This window comes from Rhinolophus ferrumequinum, chromosome 10 (genome assembly GCF_004115265.2).
Source record: "Rhinolophus ferrumequinum isolate MPI-CBG mRhiFer1 chromosome 10, mRhiFer1_v1.p, whole genome shotgun sequence".
NCBI lineage: Eukaryota > Metazoa > Chordata > Mammalia > Chiroptera > Rhinolophidae > Rhinolophus > Rhinolophus ferrumequinum.
The window spans coordinates 52172680-52198275 of record NC_046293.1 but is presented as its reverse complement, the minus strand read 5'-3'; the positions used below and the strand labels follow the sequence as shown (position 1 = coordinate 52198275).

The 25596-nt window shown below is 45.7% G+C and overlaps 1 protein-coding gene across 1 annotated transcript in view; it reads right to left on the bottom strand.

Annotated features, from left to right (window-relative positions):
• Positions 1–16677, bottom strand: part of ACVR1B (activin A receptor type 1B) — a 33263-nt gene extending 16586 nt beyond the window's left edge. The window contains exons 1-2 of the mRNA XM_033117369.1: positions 16507–16677; positions 455–694 (exon numbers count right to left, since the gene is read on the bottom strand). Coding sequence (XP_032973260.1) covers positions 455–694; positions 16507–16597 — 331 coding nt within the window. The 5' untranslated portion in view covers positions 16598–16677. The remainder of the gene's footprint in view (positions 1–454; positions 695–16506) is intronic.
• Between the last annotated feature and the right edge of the window lie 8919 nt (positions 16678–25596).

Genomic DNA, 25596 nt, shown 5'->3' with positions numbered 1-25596 from the left:
ACTATTACCTTCTAACTGCTAGATTTGCAAAGGGGTGGGATCTAATACTCTTCAGCCTTGATCACTGTCCTTATTGCCCAATTCTAGCCCCTCTTCCCGTTGGGCCCTCAACCCCCACCCCAGCAGCTCCCTTCACACAGCCCTGGGGCTGCCTCCTTCAGGACCAGCCCCACACCCTCCCCGGGATCCCTACTCCACAGCTGCCTGTGGCTGCTCAGCCACTATCCAAAATGCAGCTTTCACCTCTGGGACCAGCTTAATAACCTGTGTCCCTCACCCTCTAATCTACAAACCTGATGCGGGAGGAATCCCATCCCTTGTCCTGTTGGGGAATGTAAAAAAGGTACCTTTACCTATCATCGCAAAGGGACTGGGGGAGAGTAGAGAAGGACAAAATGACAGGAATGCCCTACCTCCACACCGAGCCAATAGTCCAACAAGGGTGTCCACTCACCACTGGGCACCCTCAGGTCAATCTTGTTGCAGAAGTCGGTGTAGCAGCAGTGGGTGTTGCGCAGATCCTCGGAGCTCAGGCAGTAGAAGGGCTTTCCAGCGGGGACTAGCTCCACTTTGGGGATGCAGGTGCGCACGTGGTGCTCCATCCCATCCAGGTTGAAGATGGAAACCATGCAGGCCCCATCTGTTTCACACGTGTAGTTGGCCTGTAGGCAGCTGGTGCACGTACACAGCAGAGCTGCAGGAAAGTTGGGAGGAGACACTGACATCAACGATCAGCTCTTACCCTGGGTCCTTTTCCAGACTTAGAATATTATCCCTTAGCACACTTGTTCCAAAATAAGTAGCTTTTATGGAGATGGGGCCAGAAAGATATCCTCAAGGAGGGCACAACCTTTTTACTTGGTTATTCAGCTCCCAAACAAGGCTTTCTAGGTCCCACTATTTTCTTTAAGTGCTCTACTTTATGCCTATAAGACACAGAGAAACTACTCTTTGAACTTTGACTTAGACTTCTTACAAATTACTTTGTGACTCGGCAAGGCTTTCCTTTAAATTTAGATGCCTGAGCATGAGAGGAAGGCACCCTCTCTTTGGAGAATATAGGTCTCTGCCCCCACCACACAGACACAAACTCCATCCCAAACCATCTGGGGTTCCCAGGAGCCTTCATCACCCCGGTTTCCTGGACACAGTATGCATGCTCTCTTACATTCTTTTGCTGCAATGCACCTTTTCCTGGCTAATTCCTACAAATCCTTTAAAACCCTCTTCCTTTAGTCCATGGCAGAAGCGCCCTTCTCATGAGGGGCAAAAATATCCTCCAAAGAGGATTTTGGTCGCTACCTCATAAATATTGTGAGGATTAAATGAGCTAATGCGTAAAACGTGCTCAATAAATTTAACCCACTCTGAAAAGCCCATGAATATCACTTTAAAGAATATTTTACACACACACACACACGTAAAAAATATTTTTTCCTTTTTTTTTCAAATAGTATACACAGTCATCTCTGGGACTAAACATCTCTGAGTTGTGCTGGGTGTGTATTATACATAAGTGTGCACTGTTGACAGGAAATTACTGTAAATGAATTTGGTGCCTCTGAAAGCTAGTTCAGCAGCCCTGGAGTCTGAAATCCTTTATTTATCTGTCTAACAAGAATAGCACAGACAGCAGCAGTTGGTTCTCCCCAACGCTGTCTCCCACGAGCCTAACCTAGCCCTGACCCTTGGGAGGGGCAGGAGCGGGGCCTGTAGCCTCCAGAATACTTCGGCTGGGACTCACAGCTCTGAACGAAGCACTTGTCCGTCAGGGGATGGAGGTGGTAGGGCCCTCCCAGGTCCCAGACTGGACACTAAATGAATCCCACCTGCATACCAAGTGGGACTACATGCAAACTGAGGCCCCTAGAGAAGAGACATGTATGACCAGTCCCACGAAAAACTAGTCTGTGGCAACGCACCCCTCTAGGCTGTAAACAGTCTATCTTTATCTTTGTCTCTTCCTCCGATACACTGGAAGGCATCTCTTGGCCTTTCAAATCCAAAGACAGATTTGAAATATCTCAGTGTCCAACCCCTCCTTCCTTAGGCTTTCTATAAATGACACAATCCCTTGACATTCCCACCCAAGGAAACAAAGGAGAGACAGCGCTGACAGGTAAACGGCAGTGTACGTCTTCAGTATATGGCTTGTGGTATTTTTTTCACAGTATTTGATCAGATCCCTTTCTTCTGGGAGAAATTCCAAAACATGCAGCTACCTGCAGAAGGGTTTGGGTAGTGTTACATTTTAAAGGCAGAAGTTTAGAGCAGGTACCCTTTAGACTAGAATCCAAACCATAAAAGGAATTTTAAAAGTAAATTCCTCCTAAATTTAAATTCCAACCCTTTTAGACACAAGGGCGACTAAGGAAACTCCTCATTTATTTGCTCCCTCTTTTATTCCTGTTGCTAACTTAAATTAACTTCTGTGACCTTCCAGTTACGCAATCCAAACCTCTTTTCCTCAGGCTGGAGTCCTGACTGTTAATCCAGGAAAGCTAATGCCCACACCCCTTTGTGTCAGCGGGGACACTCAGGCACAGAAGGGTTCCCCATGGAGCACACACCTCTCAATACATGCGCCAGGACGTCCAGCAAAGAGAACAGCATTGGGTCTATTTTGGGAAGCGAGAAGGGAAAGCCAACAACTCCAAGAGGCTATTCTGAGCACAGTGGGACACACAGGCCAGACCCACAGCCGCCTTTGGGAAAAAGGCTCACTTCAGAATCCGTCAATTAGCAGGCAGGGGAGCCAGGAGTCTCTGATTCCAGATACTTAGTCTCCTTTCATTGGTTCACGGCCCCTTTCACAGTGATTCATTCTGGAGAATGAACACATCCACACGTGGCTCATTATTTTTGGGAAGTACTTAAACAATCTTGGTGTAAGACAGGAAAGAACAAAAGTGGTGAAATCTATGCTAGACAGGACTAAGAACGGAACTGGGAGCAGGGCCATGTGGGTTTGTGATAAGGAATTGAGCAAGTCCCTGACTGTCTCTGGGCCTCGGCCGCCCAACCAGAAAATACCATTTATCTTACAGAATGGGTAAAGATGAGCCAAGCATCCACTAAGTGCTGCGGGTACTCTGAGAAAGACTCTCTGCACCCATCTGTGTACGTCTATATATTGTACAGTGAGTGAGAGTCTGAAAAAGACCTCTTTTGAAGATAACCATCATCACTGCCCACACCCCTGAAAAGGTTTCCGTTACTATCACTGGAGCCACAGCAAGGTATCATGGCAGGAACAGGTCAGAAAGACCTAAGGCTCAAATACCAGCTCTAATACTAATCACATGACCTTGAGCAAGTCAGGAACCTTCCAGCCGCACCCTGGTTTCCTAATCTGTAAAGTGGGACTGTTAATAATTACATCACAGGACTATGTAAGAATTACATGAGATAAAAAAAGTGTTCAGCAAATAGGTGCTCAATCAATTTTCATCTCTCCTCTCGATATAAAATTCAAACACACATACGTTAACATGTGTCCCTTGAAACACTTATTAGGAAGTGGCAAGTTACAGCATGACCACAGCAAGAAATGGCTGTTTGAGTCTCAGCTCTGCCAGTAACGAGCCGTGCGGCTTTGGGCAAGTCACTTAACCTCCCTGAACCTCATTTTCCTCATGATCAACTAGAAAGAAGGGACTAAACTAGATGACCTCTAAAACCGTCCAGCTGAAATCTGAATCTAGTGTCTTTCTAAATTCATACTGTTTGCATCATTGATTCCACACTGGGATGTTCTGCTTTAAACTTTATATACCTTTTTCTGAATTTTAAAGACAGACAAACGGCTAATATTCTGTTAATATACATTTTTTGTATTATCAAAAGAAGTGATAATAAAATTATAAAACCATCTGAATTTACCATAAATTTACTAGTACACTAAATCACAAACCTAAATTTCAATGTCTCTGAAAAGCTAAATCTGGATTAACATTAACAGCCCTTTATACTGTTTCACAGTGACTCATCATCAAATGAAATCCGTCTACACACATGTATATAAACAATACACACCTAAGAGTTACGTAGGTAGTAGCAATAACACAGGAAAACCAATCACAGAGGAGTGACACAATCACTTTACACGCCAGCAAGTTACAAAGTGGTCAGAATGCAATTCCCACTAACACAGCATTTTGTTATTAAGAAACTAGTCAAACCTGTACTAAAAACAAAACCACTTTGGCAGGATTTGAACACGATTCCCAAGTATGATTAGAAAGTGGTCTGCGGTGGGAAGTAAATGCAAATTTGATTCCTGAGAGAAGCTGTGTTTTGAGGAAGGCTGACAAGTCCCCGCTTAGGCAGACTCGGTGTAGCTGCATGCCAGGGCGGCACTACGACAGCCGGGGCTCAGCAAGACGACCTCAGGGTAGGCAGGGCGCTGGTCAGGTCCCCTCTCTGACCCACTGGCAGACACTGGGAGGGCACTCGGCCAGGCCATGGCTCAGCGAGAATTCCTAGGAACCACCACATAGGCTAGACTCACACCACAGCCCCACGGGCCTGAGACCACAGCCCCAGGGCCCGGGTTGGGGGGAGTGCAGGGTGGTGGCTCCGACTCCAAAGGTAAGAGGGACACTGCACAACACGCACGTGTGTCCTGGGAGAAATGGCCACGCATGTTCCAAAACGTTTTCAAGCTACAGCATTTATGATATTTCGCTTATACGAAGTGTTCCTGGGGGATAATAAGTTTCATCAATTTAGTCCTTGTGTGTCCTGTGCACTAAACTTCACACTTCCAAACTTCCCCAGGCAGCCTTCCGATTCCAGAGCATCTAAGATTTGGTGCCCAAATAAGCCTGTGCTGCCCTTACTCTGCATGACTTTACAAGTTGATCATAAACTGCCTCTCAGCCCTCAGCCTCCCAGATAACAGCATCCATCAGACAGGCCAGACTGATAAGAATAGCTTATTACAACCCATGATTATTTTAATTATTCTTCCCTGGATCTTATCCAACCCCCCTACAGCTTCCTTAGGATAGAACAAAGACCACAACTCTACATAACTCTGTGGTCCTGAATAGCCAAAATGATCTTGAAAAACACACAAAAAAACAAACAAAAAACACAAAGTTGGAGGACTCACACTTCCTGATTTCAAAACTTACTACTGGCACAAGTATAGGCATATAAATCAATGGAATAGAACTGAGAGTCCAGAAACAAACCTATATATGTATGATCAACTGATTTTTGACAAGAATGTCTAGAACCTTCAGGGGGAAAGTCTTCAATAAATGGTGCTGGACAACTGGATATCCATATGCAAAAGAATGACATCGAACCCTTACTTCCCCCCATATACAAAAATTAACTCACAATGGATCAAAGACCTAAATATAAGAGCTGAAACTTATATTGTAAAACTTCTAAAACTTTAGAAAACGGGTAAATCTTCATGACCTTGGATTTGGCAATGGTCTCTTAGATATCACACCAAAAGCACAGCAACAAAACAATAATACATAAGTTGGCTTTCAACAAAATTAAAAACTTTTGTACACCAAAGGACAGTATCAAGAAAGTGAAAAAACAACCTACAGAATGAAAGAAAATACTTGCAAATCATGTATCTAATAATGGTCTAATATATAGACTATGTAAAGAACTCTTACAACTCAACAACAAAAAATAACTTAAAAATGGGCAAAGAATCTGAATAGACATTTCCCGAATACGCAAATGGCCAAGCATATGAAAAGGTGTTCAACATCAACTCAAATGCAAATGAATTTCAATTTAAATGCAAATAAAACCCACATGAGATAGCACTTCATACCCACTAGGAAGGCCACAAGAAAATGAAAAAGAAAAATAACAAGTACTGGTGAAGACTCAGAGAAACTGGAACCCTCGGCCTTTGCCGGTAGGATTACTGCGGAAAACAGTTCGATGGTTCCTGGATTAAGTTCAACACTGAATCACCATATAACCCAGCAATTTCGCTTATAGGTATATATCCAAAAGATTGGAAACAAATGTTGAAAACAAAAACTTGTACACTAAAGCTCATAACTGCACTATTCACAAAAGTCAAAAAGTGGAAACTCAAATGTCCATCAAATAATGAATGGATAAACAAAATGTGCTATATTCACACGATGGAGTATTATTCAGCCATAAAAATGAATCAACTACCGATATACATATACTACAATACGGATAAACTCGGAACACACTATGTTAAGGGAAAGAAGCCACATGTTGTATGATTCCATTTACATTAAATACCCAGAAAGCAAATCAGTGGTTGTCAGGGGCTGGGTGCGAAGGAGGACGGGGAGTAACTACTGACCTGGGTTTCTGCGCTTCCTCGGGGGTAAAGTTCTGGAATTAGACAGTGCTGACGGTTTGTATAACATTGTGAAGGTCCTTAATGCCACTGAATTGCATGTACACTTTCAAATGGTGAAAAACATTATATGTTTTAATCTCAATTTTGAAAATACCACACATCTTTGTAAAACAATATAATCTCAATTATAAAACAAAAACCTAACACGTGCACAGGAAAAAAACCTGGAAGTACAGCGTTCTTCAGACTGTGTTCTCCCTCAACCTCTGGGCTCCCCAAGATGTCCCAGGAACCTCTGAACTCCACGAGGAGGGAACCAGTGTCCCCCTTTTCTTCACCATTTTCTCACTGGCAAAGTGAGAGGGACAGTAACTGATAACGAACACTGTACCAGCAGCCACAGTGCTAGCGAACAGCACTGTGTGTCATGATTCTCGTTCCATAAATCTCAGCCCAGGAACTGGAAAGGGAACGGGGCTCTGCCAGAGGGGGTCAGCTTTCATCCACTTTATACACGTTTCTACATTTTCATTTTAAAAAGGATTCCACTGCTTTAAAAAGAAAGCAAACAGTTGTTCAGTAATTATTAATCTACACAACTACAAATATGTTTCTGAAAATCCTGAATCAGATTAAAAAGTGGAGACGTCTGGCACTGAACTGTCACAAAACAGAGGTAATACTTGGTCCTCGTGGGGGTGGGATAGGGGGACAGTAACTGGTAACTGACACTGTACCAGCAGCCAAAGTGCTAACTAAACTAAGCAGAGACATCTTGCAGCTTTAAAGTAAAGCTATCAGATGCTATTGGTAAAAAAAGACTCAAGTTACACCTTCACCTTTCTCAATCATCAAAATTAGATTGTAAAAATACATTAGCACAAAACCAAACAAAAACTCTCAAGTACCCAAGAGCCACAATAAAGTCAAATTTTACATGGGTAGCTGGTGGTACCTAAAAAAAACCCCGAAAACTGTACTAGTAAAAAGCACTTATGAACAAAATATAACTGACTTAATAAAGGAAGCTGTTTGTATGAGGAGGGAAAAAACCCACAGATTTAACAATAAGACACTTGATAAGCTTGGTATTTAATTCCAATCTGGGAAAAGGTCTCAGAATGGGGTTTGCATAAGAGAAAGGTGTTTGAAAAGCCAGCTTCACACTATATCTATTCTACAAACTGCCTTTCTGACATTCTACTTGGAGACAAACCCAACCCCAGAGAGCTGTTTAAACAAGTTCACCCCTAAGCCTCAGGTCTAGAGAATGAAAGCTTTGTTCTCACTCAAAAGAGACGTTTGATGTTTATGCTAAGGAGACCTGTCACTGCAACTTAATTTATGGCTGACTGTAAATACCTGAACATCGAGCAAGGGCCCACCTGCTGCCCAGGAGAATGGCAAGGTAAAACTGGAACGAGTGGCATCAGGATGACAGAGCGTGTCCAATGAGCCCATATAGACGCGCGCCACATTTAGACTATCTACTGGGAATTCGGTATTTCTCCTTTACTTAGTTTATAACGAACATGCAAAAGCATTGTTTTCTTTGTTTGTTGTATTTAAACAGACATATTTGTGGCTCTTTAGGGCCGGGGAAGACATTTATCAGTGGTATTTTGTATCTGCTTCCTGACCTATTTACTATACTATGGGTCAGAGGAGACGAGACAGTGTACAGCAGTTTTGAGTGAAAAAACGGATAAGAACGGTTGTTTCTGGCAACTGGGACAATGAAAGAGGGGAAAAAAATTCAGCCGGGGCTGAGCATAACACTCATGAGATTGAGATCGAGTTCATTTGGCTGGAATAAAATGGGTAGGTGGTAGAAGAAACAGAGATGAAAGAGGTGAGGTAGGAAGAGAGAGTATGATGTTCCAAGTAACTCACAAAAGTTCGTAGCATTTTTGAGGGACCGGGATAAAAATCTGTATAGACAGGAGATAATAAAATTATAGCAGGACAGAGTTGGAATTATTTACCTAGGATTTTGCTGAGAGGACAGAAATGAAGGAATTCAATTAAACAAATATATTAAGTACTTAAAATACGCAAAGCTCTGTGACAGGACACAGCCATACAAAGAAAAATAAGCCAGTGCCTAGCATCCATTTTTAGGGGATCGAGGGTGGGAGAATGGTATGAGCAGACGACTATAAACTAGTGTGAATCTCTATACTACAAATAAGGACCAAAGAGCAAAGTGGAGAGGATGGAATCATTGACTGGGGGAAGACAGGAGGACAAAGAAGGGCCCACACTGGAGGATGCTGGATTTGGCTAAGAAGAGGCGGCCAAGGCCCAGAAAAGCACAAGGCATGTTAGGTCCTCACTGAATGGACAGTTGTAACAATACCAGGTTCCAGGGAGAGACAGGGCAGTAAGGGAGACTAGGCCAGATTAGACTGACTGGCTAAGGGCTCTGGGGTTGGTCCTGGAGGCCACATACAAGCAGTGGAATCAGGCGCAGAGGTGGATTTTCTCAAGTTAAATCCAGCAGTAGGATGGAGGAAAAGTGGGAGACTAGAGGCAGAGACTGGTTAGAAAATTACTTAAATAGGCATCAGAGTATATAATATAGTATTTAGAGCACATGCTTGGAGTCAGGTAGATCTCAGGTCTACTGCTGAACCTCTGTATGCCCGTTTTTCCACCTGTGAAATGGGGATGAGTGTCTCAGAGAATGGCTTTGTAGAGGAAACGATGTAACTCAGTGCTTAGCATAATGCTTGGGCACACAGGAAACATTTGGTCCATCAGAAGCTTTTATTACTACTGTCACCCCAGTCAACGAGAAGGGTATGAACTCTTCATAGTTTTGTGGTTCCAACAAACAGAAGAAAAGTCGATTTGTGTATCAACTTCGAAAGGGTAAGGACAGACTCTTTCCTTAGTATCCCTCTCAACATTCAGCTTCGTCCTGGATATTAGAAATGAACACTGAATTTGATTCAATCTTACCTACCCTAAGCGTAGAACGTATATATACCAAGATGATAAATGAAGATTTGGCACAAGGCTAAATTGGGGCAATTACGAAAAACAAAACATGCTTCAATTCCGATTCCTCAACTCAAACATCACAATCATTTAAAAAAACTATGTCCAAAGCACCCCAAATCTCCTCTCTCTTCCAAACACTCACAAATATCTAAGAAAAGGTTTAACAGGCAGTAGATGGAAGCCACAAACGGTCGAAGGACTTGTCACATGCAAGGGCCATCGATGGGATGACCGGGTGCCAGGTCTCAAGCACCCTCCAGCCTACCCTGCTTTCCCTCTCCTCACATCACCGTCCGACTTACCCCTGCCCGCCCCACACACGTTTGTTGTAAAACGGCACCTATCTGCTCTCTCAGTTTTTGCAGGCTGGAAGTGCAGGCACAGCATGACGGCTATCAGCCGGGGTTGCTTTCTCACCTAGGGCTGGGACCTCTTTCAAACCTACTGGTTGATGGCAAACCCACTGCCTGATGGATGAAAACCTGAGGTCCCCGTTTCCCCCCTTGCTGACAGCCAGGGACCGCTCTCAGCTCCTAGAATCGCCCGATAGTTCCTGCCCGCATGGCTCCCTGGGCAGTTCACACACGGATGTTTACTTTCTTCCAAGCTGGTGGGAGTATCTCTGCCTTCCTCTTCTGCAATTAGTTGAGAAAACTGTCTGCTTTCAAAGGGCTTGATGAGGTCCTGTCTATCGTGACAGTCTCCCTATCTGAGGGTCAACTGATTTGGGACCTTAATTACATCTAAAAATCCCTTCCCAGTAGTACCTAGATTCATGTTGGATTGAAAAACTGGAAGAGGTGTGTATACTAAAGGCCAGGAATCTTGGGGGTAGGGGGACAGAGGGTGGGCTAAGGATGGCAAAATCACCTTACATTTGATTTCTTTTTTGCCTATCTCACCTATCAGAAGGTGAGCTTCATGAAGGAAGGCATTTTTGTCTCCTTTTGTTTACTGTTGTATCCCTAGCGCCTACAACAGTGCCTAGTATATGGTAGGAGCTCAATAAACATGTGTTAAAGGACTCTTTATATCACCACGGTTGTGTGTGTGTGTGTGTGTGTGTGTGTGTGTGTGTGTGTTTACAGGCTGGAAATAGGACTTCTAATTGTATATACAAAGTTCTGGTTCAGTGAAACCTTTAGGAGTGCTTGGAATTTCATGTAATTTTCTCTCTGCTACAATTATTTGAACGGCTTTAACAAAACATGATTGATCCTCATTATTCATGGATTCCGTATTTGTGCCTCTGCCCACTTGCTAAAATGTATTTGTAACTCCAAAATCAATACTCTCAGTGCTCTCACGGTCATTCGCCGACATGCACAGAGCGGTGAAAAACTTGAGTCACCCAATGCCCATGCACTAGCTGAGGAGGTCCAAGGCCACACTCTGCCTTGTTCCAGCCTTCCTACTGTAAAGGTGTGCCCGTTTCACGGTCTAGTCAGTGCCATGTGTTTTGCCTTTTTGTGTTTTTGGTGATGGTGATATCACTGTTTAAGATGGCTCCCGGGGCCGGCCCAGTGGCTCAGGCAGTTAGAGCTCCATGCTCCTAACTCCGAAGGCTGCTGGTTCGATTCCCACATGGGCCCCTGGGCTCTCAACCACAAGGTTGCCAGTTCAATTCCTCGAGTCCCACAAGGAATGGTGGGCTGTGCCCCCTGCAACTAAGATTGAACACGGTACCTTGAGCTGAGCTGCCTCCCGGATGGCTCAGTTGGTTGGAGCGCGTCCTCTCAACCACAAGGTTGCCGGTTTGACTCCCGCAGGGGATGGTGGGCTGTGCCCCCTGCAACTAGCAACGGCAACTGGACCTGGAGCTGAGCTGCGCCCTCCACAACCAAGACTGAAAGGACAACAACTTGAAGCTGAAGAGCACCCTCCACAATTAAGATTGAAAGGACAACAACTCGACTTGGAAAGAAGTCCCGGAGTACACACTGTTCCCCAATAAAGTCCTGTTCCCCTTCCCCAATAAAGTCTTAAAAAAAAAAAAAAAAAAAAGAGCGAGATGGCTCCCAAGTGTAGTGCTGAAATGCTAAAGAAGACAGTGATGTATGTGCCTTACAGAGAAAATTCGTAGATTAGACAAGCTTCATTCAGGCGTTCATTACTGTGCTATTGGCCTTGAGTTCAATGCCAAATAATCAACAATATATATTACACAAGGTGTCTAAACGGAAATACATGTAAAACAAGGTTACATACTGAGTGGTTGATGAAAACGTGACCAGTGGTTCACAGGACCCTAACCATGTATTTTTCCCAGAAGCAATGGGTCAATCTTCACTAATTCAGTGTTCACAGTGTTCAAATTGACGTTACAGAACATACAGCCACGAATAACAAGACGACTGTATTAGCCCCATTTTACAGATGGAACAATGAAGTTGAGAGATGTGAAATGGCAGCTCCTGGCACACTCTGCACATCACCCTGGTTTATTTTCTTCACAACACTCATGAATGATAACTGTGTGTACTTATTTATCCGCGGTCTCAGCCACTGCAGTTGTAAGTTCCATAACAGTTAGGGATTTAGGGATCTTTGTCCATCTTGTTCTGTTATTTCCCCATGCCAAGAACCACTCCAGGCATGTACCCAACCAAATGAATAAAGAATTCTCCTATAGTTATCGTGTAAATATTAGGGGTGATCGATACTTTAAAAGGGAAAGGCAGTTACTTTCCTGATGTTAAACTCAAAATATTTAGCAAGACAAATGCAGATTACGGTTAAGTGGAGAGAGAAAACCAGAAAGAACCCCAGAGCTGCCTGAAGTGGCACTGTCTCTGGAACACAGAGAGCAAGGGACATCACCTGGGTCAGAAACTTCACAGCTAAACTCTGGCAACTCTACAGAGTAAGGGAAAGAAAGATACACTCTGCAATAGTAGTTTCGCATGGTGTTCCATTTATCCATGATGGAGAAGCCAGCAGACAGAACAGACCTGGGCAGAGATGGTGCCTCTGGAGCCAAAGCTCAGGTGAAGCCATATGTGTGGGAGAGAAACTGAGGCCAGCAAAAATCAAGAGCAGGTTTTTGAACCTGGCCAGGAGGCAATGCCTGCAGAGAGAGAAATGCAAGTTAGACAGCGGGGGGCTGTCGGGTCTGAAGAGCTGATTCCTTAAAAGGTCTCAGCAATCCCAGCCCAGGCAGAACCCATGGGCTTCGGGTGCCGGCTACACTTCCAGCAGCAGTGGGGTTGATGAGAAAGAGGACTCAGGATTTTCTTCGTATAAATACAGAGAGGAAAATGAGATATCAACCCCTTATATCAACCCCCACTATAATAGACAAGCAACAAGAATTCAAGACAAAGAGGTGGGATTCCAGAATTAATGTTCACTGCTGCTCTGAGCAAAAACTGAACAGTAAACAATAAGGACTTCAGAATTAAAACAAAAGAGCCACTTCAGTATTCCAATTTAACCTTCAAAAATAAAGAAGATCTGAAGCGCCATGAGCTGAGAATTCCACTCCACCTCAACACCCTGTACTCCTGAGTTATTATGAGAACAGACTGCAGCGCAATTCAACTCATGTTCCAAAATGCAACAAGCAGCTCCAACAGGACATGCTGAAAGCAGCGGCATGTCTCCTCGTTTTCTGATTCATATTTTGGTAGCAAGGTTACAATTAGCTCACCAGTGGAGAATAAACCTATTTATAACACAGCAGTCCACCTGAAAGACACAATCATCTAAAAAGGTTTTTAGAGGAAAATGAAGTGCTGCTTCTTCCTGTACTGACTGCAGGTTCCCAAGGTCCTTTCAGCTGAAGTCCTCAGTCTAACCTTCCTGTGTTCACAGGCACCATTCCGGCCACCTCTCAGCCTCCATGTTCTTATGTAACATTTACATAGTGCCATAAACATACCGAGTTGCGTAAGAATTAAAACGTTGCCAAACCAATAAAGCCTAAAGCAGGTCACTCCCTCCCGACTGCCTTTGATTAGCACAGGTATGCTGCCCAGTCTACGATGTAAGAGCCTGTCAAAAGATAGAAATTAACTGGAGGAAATCTGACACGGTCTACAGAAATGCACAAATAAGAAGAAATTAACCACACTGTGACACGTGGTGCTTCCATTAATCCCCAGGGTATGTTATTCTGCCCCATAAGATAAAAAGTAACCCAGCATTGCTTGTTCACTGAAGTCAGAAACTATGTCTAAAAATACCTCCCAGCCAACTGGCTATCAGTAAGTCAGTCTCACAAACGTCCCAATCAGAGCGACACAGACTGTTTCCTTACTTTACAGAGGGAAAACCGAGGCAGTCACAGAAAGGTTAAGTGACTTGTTCAAGGACAACCTGTAAGGGAGCGAAGTTCTGGGGCGGAAAACCAGCCTCCTCCCTCCATCTGGCTGTAACCTTTAACCATCTTACTATGTTTTAATCATATCTGTTCCAGGAGCTCTTTTAATAAAACTAATCAGAGATTCCCCTTTTCTCTTTAAGAGTTCACTTTCACTGTACTTCAAATCCATGTCCACTCAACAAAATTACAAGACTTGGCCTGAAATGAGATGTTTAGCCTGCTCACAGAAATTCAAAATGTTCCTATCAGAACCTCAAATGTCTCCCTTGTTGCTTTTGTCTTAAGAAATGAATGTCATGCTCTCCTGCTACTAACTAACGCAATTTTACATTTTTAAATAGTAACGTGAAAATTCCAAAGCTAGGCCTAAAAACACGATACATCTATCAAATGGATGCTGTTTAAAACCTGGAACTCATTCTCCTTATCACTGGCCTTTTCCTAAGTCGAAATTAATTCACTAATTAATAGAAACACCTATCCCTTGCTGCCCTCATGTCATGTCCAAGTACCAGGCATCAGCTGCCTGGCTCTGCCACTCCTCCAGCCCACCTAGGGAAGCATGACAGAGGAAATGCAGGGGAGGAAAGCAATCAACTTCTTGTTATCCCACAGCCTCGATTTTCCCAGAACTGACGTTTTATTTTAAGCCTTTTGCAACAGTGGTCTCTGTAGCATGCACTATTGGCAACTAGATGTGTCCCGGAAAAAACTGTAGTGTCTGGCCAAGAAGTTTAAAGGCTTCGAGAATGTTTGCTGGACACACAACCTAATTTCCAATTTACCAAAAAAAGAAACTAATTCCCTATTTATGACCACCCATCCTCACCCCAACAAACATCCATTTTAGGACGGTTACAAAAAAAATGAACTCTGCCCTATTCAGAACCAGCTGGATTATCAATTAAACATTCTTAACTAGGCTCACAACAAGAAAAGCCCCACAGACACTACACTAAATCAACAGAGAAATGGCTGTTAAAAATCTTGGATATAGTAGAGACAAGATAAAAATTCCTATGGAAGGAATTTAAAGATTTATTCATACTCATATGAAATGACAACCTGAAGGCCGAGTCTCCTTATTTACCACCCCACTAGAGAAATAACATTACATGACCCTTTCCAAAAACATGGCCCACAATAAGGCCCAGCAAATATTATTCACAAAAACCACGATCTTACCCACCATCGTCAGGCTGTGTTCACACACCTTCACCATGTTGATCAGACCCATGGCATATTACCAGGCACAGAGCAGCGAAACCCAGGCACACACACGAGGTGCTTAACAGAAGCATTAGCCAGTGAACAAAGACCCCACTGCACAGGCTACCCCACTGGGAACAAATATCAAACCTGGAGATAATGAACTTGTTTTTGAGACTCCAAAGTGGGATAATGTCTTTTCTTGATTGTCTGGTCTATTAAAGAAGCCTGAACCCACCTGAGAATCATTATTTTTAGTGGCGAAGAGAGCCACAGAACACACACTCCATCTCCCATTGCTGGAAGGCTAGGGGCTGCTGAGAAGTCAAAGCAGCAGGCTTTGTACATCGGAGCGAATACAATCCTGACAGTCTCTCCCAGATCCATCTGTGGGTCAATAATCATTTCAATATAACCGCCAAATATAACCTTCATCTGCTACCCTAATGCCAAAACACACTGGGGACGACTCTCTTCAATTAAATATTTTAGGATTTCATCTGCTCTTCTCAGGCCCCCAAAGCCTCTTCAACACACCCAGCTGAGGGTCCCACAGAAAGGTAACCACCTCCATAGTGGGCTGGCGGCTGGTGGTATGGAGAGCCGGCTGTGGGGGATGTAAGGTGAGGCTGGGGGAGGGGGGAGGACTTGGTGGGGGGAGAAGGGTGGGGAAGAGGGATGGTGTGGGAAGGCAAATAAGTACTGACCAGGGGCCAGGCAGCCCGTCCAGAGGTGGGATCTTTAAATAATCTTGGGGGTTGAAGGCGGGTTCTAGAATTTCTAGGATTCAAAGGCATCCATGAAGTGAGTAACTGAATGGGCCCCCTAGGGTGCGGTGGGGGAGGCAAGATGGAAAGCAAATACACCTAGATGCTGATTGCCCGTTCTGGAACTAGGTTTCCCAGGGTGAGAGAGACTCCAAAGGCAGGCTCCAAAACGGCTGAGGGGCCTGTTCGTCCCTATTCCTCCAAAGAGCTTCCACGGGGCGTGTGGACTGGAGGTGGGGTGTTTGCCCCACTGAATTCAAGGGACCGCGCGAAGGGGAAATGTGACTCCCTTCCCCAGAACATGAGGGAGGTAGGAGGGAGAAGAGACGCCCCAAGTGCAGGATCTGAAGGAAAGGTTCGAGACCCCTTCCACTCTGACTTGAGATGCCCAAGGATTCTCAACATCAGGGTACCTCGGAGAAGCTAAGACCCCATCGCCCCTGCCCCACAATCTTGGCGGGAGAAAAGGCGTCCCCCAGGAGCATCTGGAGGTAGGGAATGAAGACCGCCGCCCCTGGACAAGTGGAGGGGCAGAAACATGATCTCCAAATTTGGGGGAAGGAAGCCTGCGCTCCCTTCTGTGGAACATGAGGGTGCTGGGAGCGCGACCCCCGAGAGCTCCCCGAATCCAGCTCCATCTGGAAGAAGGGTCGGGTCCCCAGGGGTCCGGCGCGAGCTCGGTCGCGGCTGGGCAGCCGAGCCTCGGGGGGTCGGGAGAAGCCACAGGGGGGTCACCCCGACTCCTCCGCGCCCCCCGCCCGGCCATATTGTGCGCGTGGGGAGGGGGCGCGCTGTAGCCCAGGCGCCGCGGCGTGAGGCCTTGCCCTCGCCCGGCCCTCTCCATCCCGGCCCCCGCCCCCCGCCCCGGCACTCACCCTGGATCCCCCGGGGCCCGGACCCGCCGCTGCCCGCGAGCAGCAGGACGACGAGGGGGAAGAAGGAGGAGGCTCCGGCCGACTCCGCCATAGTAACCGCCGCCGCCGCCGCCGCCGCCGCCGCCGCCGCAGCCCAGCAGCGCCCAGCGCGCGCGCGCGCGCCCCCGGCGCCTCCCCTCCTCCCGCGGCCCCGCTCCCGCCTCCCGCTCCTCCGCCCGGCGCCTGCACGTGCGCTCCCGGCGGAGCCGGCGCTGCGGCCGCCGCGCGCGCCCCCGAAGGGCGGGGCCGGGTGCGCGCGGGCGCCCGCCTTAAAGGGGAGTGTCCCTGTTAAAGGGGTGGGAGGGGTGCGCCCCTCGACCCCCTTCACCGGTGGGTGTGAGCGCGACGCGGAGGAGGCGGAGCAGAACGCGCAGCCTCGGCCCTCCTCTGCACCCCACCCAGCGCAGGTTATCTTATCAGCACCGACCCCCTCCCCCGCATCGAATGTTCTACGAGTCCCGTGCATTTTTCCGTTCCCTTCACCCCTCCTGCTTAGCCCCGAGCCCTTTCACGTCCCACCGGGATCCTCGCAACCGTCTGCTAACTGATTTTCCCCCTGCAATCCTCTGGACGCTCAGCAACCTGTGTGATCAATCATGGGATGCCCCTTTCCAGAACATAGCAAGGCTTTTTAATGATAGTACTTAGTCTCGGTAAGGGTGCTTATGAGGCACTTCTATCCTGCTGGCAGGTAGAACCCTTTTGATAAACAACTTGGCATTATGTATCAAATGCCCTAAAATATTCATACCTGGTATTATCCCCTATCTGTCTTCAAGAAATAATAGAGATGAGGACAAATATTTACTAAAAGTGTTAACTGTTGCATGTGTATCGTTGTAAAAAGCTAGAAACTTAAGTAGACAATAACAAGACAAATTACGGCCCATTCATATGATGGAGTAGTATTTAGTAATTAAAAATTATTTTTATAAAAACTAATGACATGAGAAAATGTTGAATGATAATGATAAATGAGAGCATGTTAAACATAAAAGCAAAATGGAAGGGGGTGGTGGAAGAGGGAAAACGGGGTCAAATACATGGTGATGGTAGGAAAACTGACTCTCACTGGTGAGCACACAATGTGATATATAGATGATGTATTATAGAAATGTACACTTGAAACCTATATAATTTTACTAACGAATGTCACCCTGATAACTGTAATAAAAATTAAGAAGAAAAAGCAAAATACAGAACTGTTTACAATATTTGCCTAATTTTATTGATAATATCTACCTTTATGCAAAAAAGAACGGAAGGAAATTATCCAGTATTATCAGTAGCTATTGCCAGAATAATTTTTTACTTTTTCTTTAAACATTTCAGTGTTTCCTAAATATTTTATAAATAAACAAGTGTTACTTTCAAATTTAGAAAAAAATGCTTATGAAAAGTAAGCTGAATCACCATATCTTTCTGAAAAAGAGTTCACTTTCTTTAGCTTGAGATAGTGAAAAGGGTCAGGTTTTTGGAGCCACAGTTCTGGATCTGAATTCTCCTTTTCTTACTAACTGGCTGTGAAAACTTGGGCAAGTTTTTAACCTCTTTAAGCCTAATTTCATTGTCTAAGATGTAGGGGTGGAGATGATGATGACAACAGGGTGGTAGGAGGAGTTTCTCAAATGGAGTTCTCAACTTGTAAGCTGTCACCAATTGAAGAACACCCATCCTCAGCAGAAAATACACAAGACTGCAGACACACTCCCCAAACACAACTCTTTCTCCCCCCGACACATGTACAAAGTCGCGCAAAGGCACTATCTACAAGTGGGTCAGTGTAGCTGGATGAGTAAACACCTTATTTTTATACTGTTCTCCCTCACTGCCCCCCACATGGGCACCTCCTCTGTCTAGTCCATTTAACTCATCTCCCAAACTTTGCCCTACCCCACCCTTAGGGCTCCCAGCTGTGGTGGGCCCAGTGCTAGGTGACGGTGTTAGTGTCCTAGAGCTGCTGTAACACCACAGACTGGCTGGCTTAAAATAACAGAAATGTATTCTCTCACAGTGCTGGAGGCTAGAAACCTGAAACCAGGGTGTCAGCAGGCCCATGTTCTCTCCAAAGGATCTAGGGAAGAATCCTTCCGTGTCTCTTCTAGTTTCTGGTGGTTCCCAGAATCCTTGGTGTTCCTTGGCTTGTGGAAGCATAACTTCAATCTGTGCCTCCGTCTTTACATGGTCGTCTTCCCTCTGTGTCTGTATCTCTGTACAAATTTTTCTCTACTTATAAAGACACTAGTCATTGGATAAGGGCCCAAGTTCAAGTAATTTTTTTTTTAATTTTTATTGGGGAACAGTGTGTTTTTCCAGGACCCTCAGCTCCAAGTCAAGCCGTTGTTTTTATTCAATCTAGTTGTGGAAGGCGCAGCTCAGCTCCAAGTCAAGTCATTGTTTTCAATCTAGTTGTAGAGGGTGCAGCTCACGGCCCCATGTGGGAATCGAACTGGTGACCTGGGTGTTAGGAGCACTGCTCTCTAACCAACTGAGCTAACCAGCCACCCAAGTTGAAGTAATTATAGCTTGACTACATATGTAAAGATCCTATTTCCAAATGAGATCACATTCACATGTTCTGGGTGGACATGAATTTTGGGGGGACGCTATTCAACAGTCTATTCACCAACCCCTGTGGTTGGGAAGAGAAAGCTGACCCCTCAGGAGCATGACTCTGAGGCCATGGGGAAGGGACTGTTCTTCCCTAAACTTGCTAAGGGCTGCCACTGTGGCTGCAGGACCAAGAATCCCAGAGGACACCTGTAGTAGCTTTCCTCCTAAACTGCAAGGTCAGCCGCGTACCTGAATATACAGCCCAGGGAACCAGAATGCTGGGTCCACAGACCAAATGCCACCTCCATCAGCCCACTTGCTAGCATTTGACTTTAGCAAGATATTTCACCTCCCTAAAACTCAATTCACTCATGTATAAAATGGAGTTCATCATAATAGTTCTATCTCATAGGCTGTGAGGATGGATAAAGATATTGTATGTAAAGCACCTAGCATAGTCTCTGACACACAGGAAGTGATATAAAAAGAATTGCTATTCTTATGATGGTGATTTGACCTTCACTACAATCCTATGAAGTGGTTGAGGCATGTCAGGGTGTGCACAGTTATGGGCGAGGCAACTGAGACCTAGGGAAGGTAAGCGACTTGCCCAGGCTCCCATATAATTAAGTGTTAAAGCCACAGCCTACCTGTTCTGTGCTTCTTCAACATCGCAGCATCTCGTGCTTGTTCAGAGACTGGTCTTCAGGAGCCAGCTGAAGGTGGGAAATTCGACTTGATGGGGTGGGAGAGGGAGGTTTGTTATATTCTTCACATCTTATTCCTGAGAGTTTGGGGTATCTGCTCAAGTCAGAGCTTTCCTAGGTGGTGCATCTACCTTGCCTTTTAGGTCCCAAGCTGCATGGGGACAAAGTGTCCAATCTACCTGTGCTCCTTGGTGCAGCCTGGCTCTCTTACCATCCCTGAAGGCCTCAGCAAAGTGTCCATTTCTGTAAGTCCCTTTAATCTTAGGGCTGGACCCACATCACAATCTATGAACTTCTAGTCAGCCCTGTTCTGTCCCTTTGTCATGAGATTCCCCGGAGCTGCCAGGACTCACTTTTCCAGGAAAAAGTCTTACTCCCCAGGCTCCACTGACTAGACCACCTGGTGGTACAGCTGCCATCTTGGTTGCAGTGCATCAAGACACCCCACCTCCTAGGGGATCCAGCACAGTTTGTCTTGGTGAGCAAGCAGCAGGGTCATTAATCCCACGAAGGCAGCAGCTCATATTCCGTCATCCATTCTACAAACACTTGTTAAACACCTACACCATACCCAGCACAACATATAAACAGGTAAGTCATGATCCTTGCCCTCATGTAACTTACAATCTACTAGAGACAAGCATTTTAAAAAGCAACAATGTGTTGCTATAGTGTACACCTGTAGAGGGTCCATGGGGGCACTTAGGACATGGATGATTCAACTCTGCAGAGACAAGCCGAGGAGCTGGGAAAGATCTCACGAACAGGCCATACTACAGCTGACTGTTGGAAGAGCAAAGAATGTCCCCTAGATAGACAGGCTTGTCTGGGGCAAGGGAAGGCAGGAGATTGTTGCTGGCAGAGGGAGCAGTGTGAGCAAGATGCTGAGGTGAAATTGCCTGGCATTTAGGGAAACCAAGAGCAGCAAGGCAGTACCCCCAGGGAGTGCAGAGTGAAGGGAACTGGTGATAGAGTTGAAAGGTAGTGTTGGAGAAATAGACATGGAACTGCACATAGAAGTGTACTTTTCTCCAGTGTACTTAGAAGGGATGTAAGCAAGGGGGTAAATTGATCATATTTGTGTTTTAGAAAGACCGCTTTGCTGAACCAAATGAACTTGAACTTAGTGCAGATGGTTGGAGGAAGGCAAGACTGGTGGTAAAGAAACCAAAGAGGAGGCAATTCTAGTGGCCCAGACAAGACCGTAGGCAGCAGCAATGGAGACGGGAAAGAGAAATAGATTCAACAGATTTTAAAGAGATAGAAACTACAAGATTGATTGGAAGTGAAGAGGAAATGGGACGGCGCCAAATGATTCCAGGATAATCTGAGTGGGGTGATGGGCTCCTTGGCTCCATTCAGCAGGTTAGTAACGGCAGGTTTGGGAGGAAGATAATGAGCTCTCCGTTGGGCTGCTGAGTTTGAAGGTCTCCTGTAGGTACTTGGAAATATGGGTTTGGAAGTCAGTAGCATATAATAGCTATTCAAACATCTCCGGGGAGTGAGCAAATTCTGGAAGTACAGCAATACCGCAGGAAAGAGGAGACCGAGAAGGACCAGAGAAGTAGGAAGAGTACCTGGAATGAATAGAAACATAGAAATCAAGGTGGGAGAGGGTTTGAAGAAATCAGTAGTATCTAAAGTTGAGAAGGGGTCAAGTAAGATGAAGAACAAAGAGTGTCTAGGATTTAATAACTTGAAGCCCATTGGTGATGTTTACCTGAGCAGGTTCAGTGGAAAATGGTGTGGAGGCCTAACCTGAGGGAGCTATAAGCGAATGGGAGGTGAAGGCTTAGAAAGACTGAGCATCATCTGTTCTTTAAAAGAACCTGGCCATGATGGAAAGGGGAGATTTTCTTCAGAATGATAGACCAGTTTCCCTGAGCAAACCTTCTACTGAATAAACAACTCAAAATGCTCAGTACACTACCAAGAAAGCGCAGAATACTCAAAACTAAGGAACAACGAGAGGAAAGCAAAGCACCAAAGCTGGCTGTCCCCTTAAGAATATTCACATACCTAGTGAACTTGAATTTTGGTTTTCTACAGCAGGCAGGACACAGGAGACAGGATGCAAAACCCAGGTCTGCCCAAGGTGGGTTGTCTACTAAGCGACCCTTCACACGAAGCTGTGACCCACAAGGGGACTAATACACTCAGTCGAAGGGTGAACTAGGAATAATTCACTCTTCGAGGCGACTGCAAGGGAAATTTCCTGACCTGAACCTTGGCTCTGAGTGACAATGGGGGCATATCTTCCCTGAGGATTCATAAGCCCAAGCTGGCCTTTATGATTTGTTCTCGTTCCAAATTCACTCTACCTCGGTGGTCTGAAAAACTATACACTACTTATATACAAGCGGTCCTGGGCTGGTAGTACCCCCTGGTAGTACCTGGAAGGAAGAAGAACAAATCGTCTCCATCTTCAACTCAGGCGACAAAGACTTCTCACAGACAAAAATTCCAAAAAACATAATCTACATAGTCAAAAATCCAAAACCAAAAATTAACAGTCAACTTAGAATTGTATGTTCGTAGAAAATGTCTTACAAAATTGAGGGCTAAACAAATGTGTAACTTGTGTATGAATTCATGTATATTTTACTAATTGTCAGATATTCACTAATAGAAGAGAAATAGAGTACATAACTTCCAGGATAAGAGAGGGAAGGAAAGAGAACGAGATAAAAAATAATCCAAAAGAAGGAAGAAAATAGGATGAGAAAGGAAAGAAAAAGGATAATATTAGAGTGAGATAAATAGAAAGCACAAAATGAGATGGTGAAAATAAATTCAAATACATCCATGATTATAATCACACAAATAGGCTAAATAATCCAATTTAAAATTACAGATTTCCAGACTAGACAAGAAAGAGAAAGAAAAGGGGATTTCCAGAAGGACACAAGATCATAGAAGTGTTTTCTTTGTTTTGTTGCTTTAGTAAGGAGAGACTGCAACTCAGATGGCTATAAGGGAGCCAAAAATTGCTCAAAAATACAGGAAGAGGAAGGAATAAGTGATAGCACCAGAACCCGGGTGGACAGTGGCACAGGATCCAGACCAAGAGGTACGGGGAGTAGCCTTGACCTGGAGGAGAATATTAGTGACCTTGTCAGAGGCTGGAGAAATCAGGTGAACAAAGAAATTTATAGGCATGAGCCGGTCACCTGGATGATCTGTCAAGGAGCTGTCATGGCCGCCTGTTTAACACAATATGATCTGGAAACAGGATGGCATGTGATGGTGGATGTGCTTGAAGAGGGTGGTGAGAATTTGTAAAAGGCACGGTGGAGCATGAGGGTGGTGTCTAGGAACCCAGAAAAGCAGAAGGGGATTGTCAGAGTGGCAGTAGGCCAGGGCCGCAGGACAGAAAGCAGAGGCCTCTTTGATGGTGCAGTTTCTTCTGGAAGTGGTCAGCAGCCCGGGGTGGGAGCAGAAGAGGGGATGTTTGGAGGCTGAAAGGGTTGAGAGTGGGGTGTAGGGGCTGGTGGGGGAAGAGATGGGCCAGGGAGTCGAGGGAAACCAAAGGAGGGCAGCTTAGGCAATGGAGGGAACTTGAACGAGATGTTCCCGGTGGCTGAGGATGGAAGGCTGGAGGGGACGGCTACAGGCCTGAGCAGCCCACATGCTCGTGTCACCCAGGCAGCGTCAGGGACCCGAGGTGGTCAGCAGCATGCAGTCTGTGCCCAGTGGTCCCCTGGGATGGTGCTGAGCGAGGGTGTTCTTGAAGACAGCCCTCCCCAGGCATTTCTCTCTCGCTTTCTGCTCCAGAAGCCATTTCATGATCTTAGAGGCAAGGCTTCTTTCTTTTCTTTAACCCTCACACTGACCTTGTTCTACCCCAGCGCCTTCTTAGTAAACAGGCTCAGTGCCCTCAGCCTTGATGATTCATACTTCAGTTTCTATCCAGGCATGCCCAGTAGCCACGCAGGATGGTTCTCCTGGTCATTCTCCTTTTGTTGTGGACCTCTGAGCTTTTGTCTATCTGGCTGCCCCTCCCCACCCCCCCCCCACCACCACCACCATGGTCTCAGTGAGGCCACAGTCCAGAGCCTTATACCACACATTTCTGGTACTGCTAGCCCTACAACCCCCCTACCTCGTGGCCACGCCTCCCTGCAATCAGCAGGCACGCCCCTGCATAACTGTGGGAAGGCCCCTATCATTTTGTTATCTGACTTCTTGAGAACACACAGGCCCCTCTTGCCCCATAACACCCAGCCCAATGTATGGCATTCTGAATCTGGAGGAGATTTGAGAAACGATTTAGTCTGTGTTACAGATAGAGGTCCAGAGATGATAAGTGATTTGTCTAGGACGGAACCCAAACTGGCAGTCAAGACCTGTACGTGATATCCATCCAGACTTACTTCCCCTACACATAAAAAAAAATAGTGTGCAGAGACTGACCATGTACTCTCCTAAGAGCTCTACATGGATTATTTATTTAATCTTCACAACAAACCCAGGAGACAGGTACTACCATTCACCCCATTGTAGAGATGAGGAACTGAGGCATTGAGAGATTAAATAACTGACCCAAGGTCACCCAGCTAATCCCAGTCCCGGCAGCTCTCCTATTGTTCTGGCGCTCTCTCTCTCTCTCTCTATCTCTCCCCCTCCCCTTAAACACACACACATACACATACACACACACCCCAAATCCTTACTCATAGTCTTTCCTTGCCTGGAAAGTCCCTGCTCCCTCTTTTCCATCTGGATCACAAGAGTCTATGACTCTCACCTGCCTACACCCCCTGCTCCTAGGTGAGTGCACAGTCTGCCTTCTGGCCACAGATGATTGCACCAGGGTTGGGCATCTGAACCAAGGGAAAGCAATAAATAGACTGGCCAAGCTATTCAGCTGCTCTTTCATGAGCATTTGAACTAACGAGGCATGGAATACAAGTTACTTAGATGGTGGCAGATGCTACAGAGTAGTACCTGGAAGCCATGCTGGGCCATGTGGCAGCAGGGTGAGCCAGGAGAGGAGAGGGTGCATAGACAGGGAGAAGCAGAGGCAGAGGCGAGAGGGATTACCCAGGTGTACCTGCTGGTGCGTGCGCACACACACCCTCCAGCCTCACCCACTCTAACAGTCAAATTATCCTCAACACACACCCAGCCCAGTGTCTTCTCAGATCCTGTGAGATCTGGCTGTATTTTCCACTACTGGTTTCTTTGAGATTCCCATGCATCTTTCCAGAAAATCCTCTTTTCACTTTCACTGGTTTGAGTGTGTTTGTCTTGTAACCTAGGAATGGATCCCTGGCTAGAACACCAGCTCAAGGAACTCTGCCTACCCTTCAGAGTAAGCTCAGGGTCTGACTCCTTCAGGAAGTGCCCTCGTCATCCCCGCCCGGTATGTTCATCTCTCCTTCCTCAGCTATAGATCAGCAACCCCACCGCTTCCATTTCCCTCCCCACATTCAGTGAATACTTGTTGACTGATGGAATCTTCTGACTTTGGGGCACCTACTTCTAATTTTACCGTCTGAAGTTGGACTATCTTTATTGCCATCATTTTATGTTCTAGCAAATCCACACCTCCATCTACCATTTATTTATCCTGGGCACATGTATTGAACGTCTATGTGCCAGGCCCTGGAGTGGGCCTTGGAAATGGTTCAGATGAACTTCTTACTTCTTGCCCTGTAGGAGTTCACAGTCCAGGAGGGAAGTCCAGATTACCCTTGACCAACTGGTCACACCAACACAGCCTTTGGTTTCGTGATCCCAGACACACACACACACACACACACACACACACACACACACACACACTTCC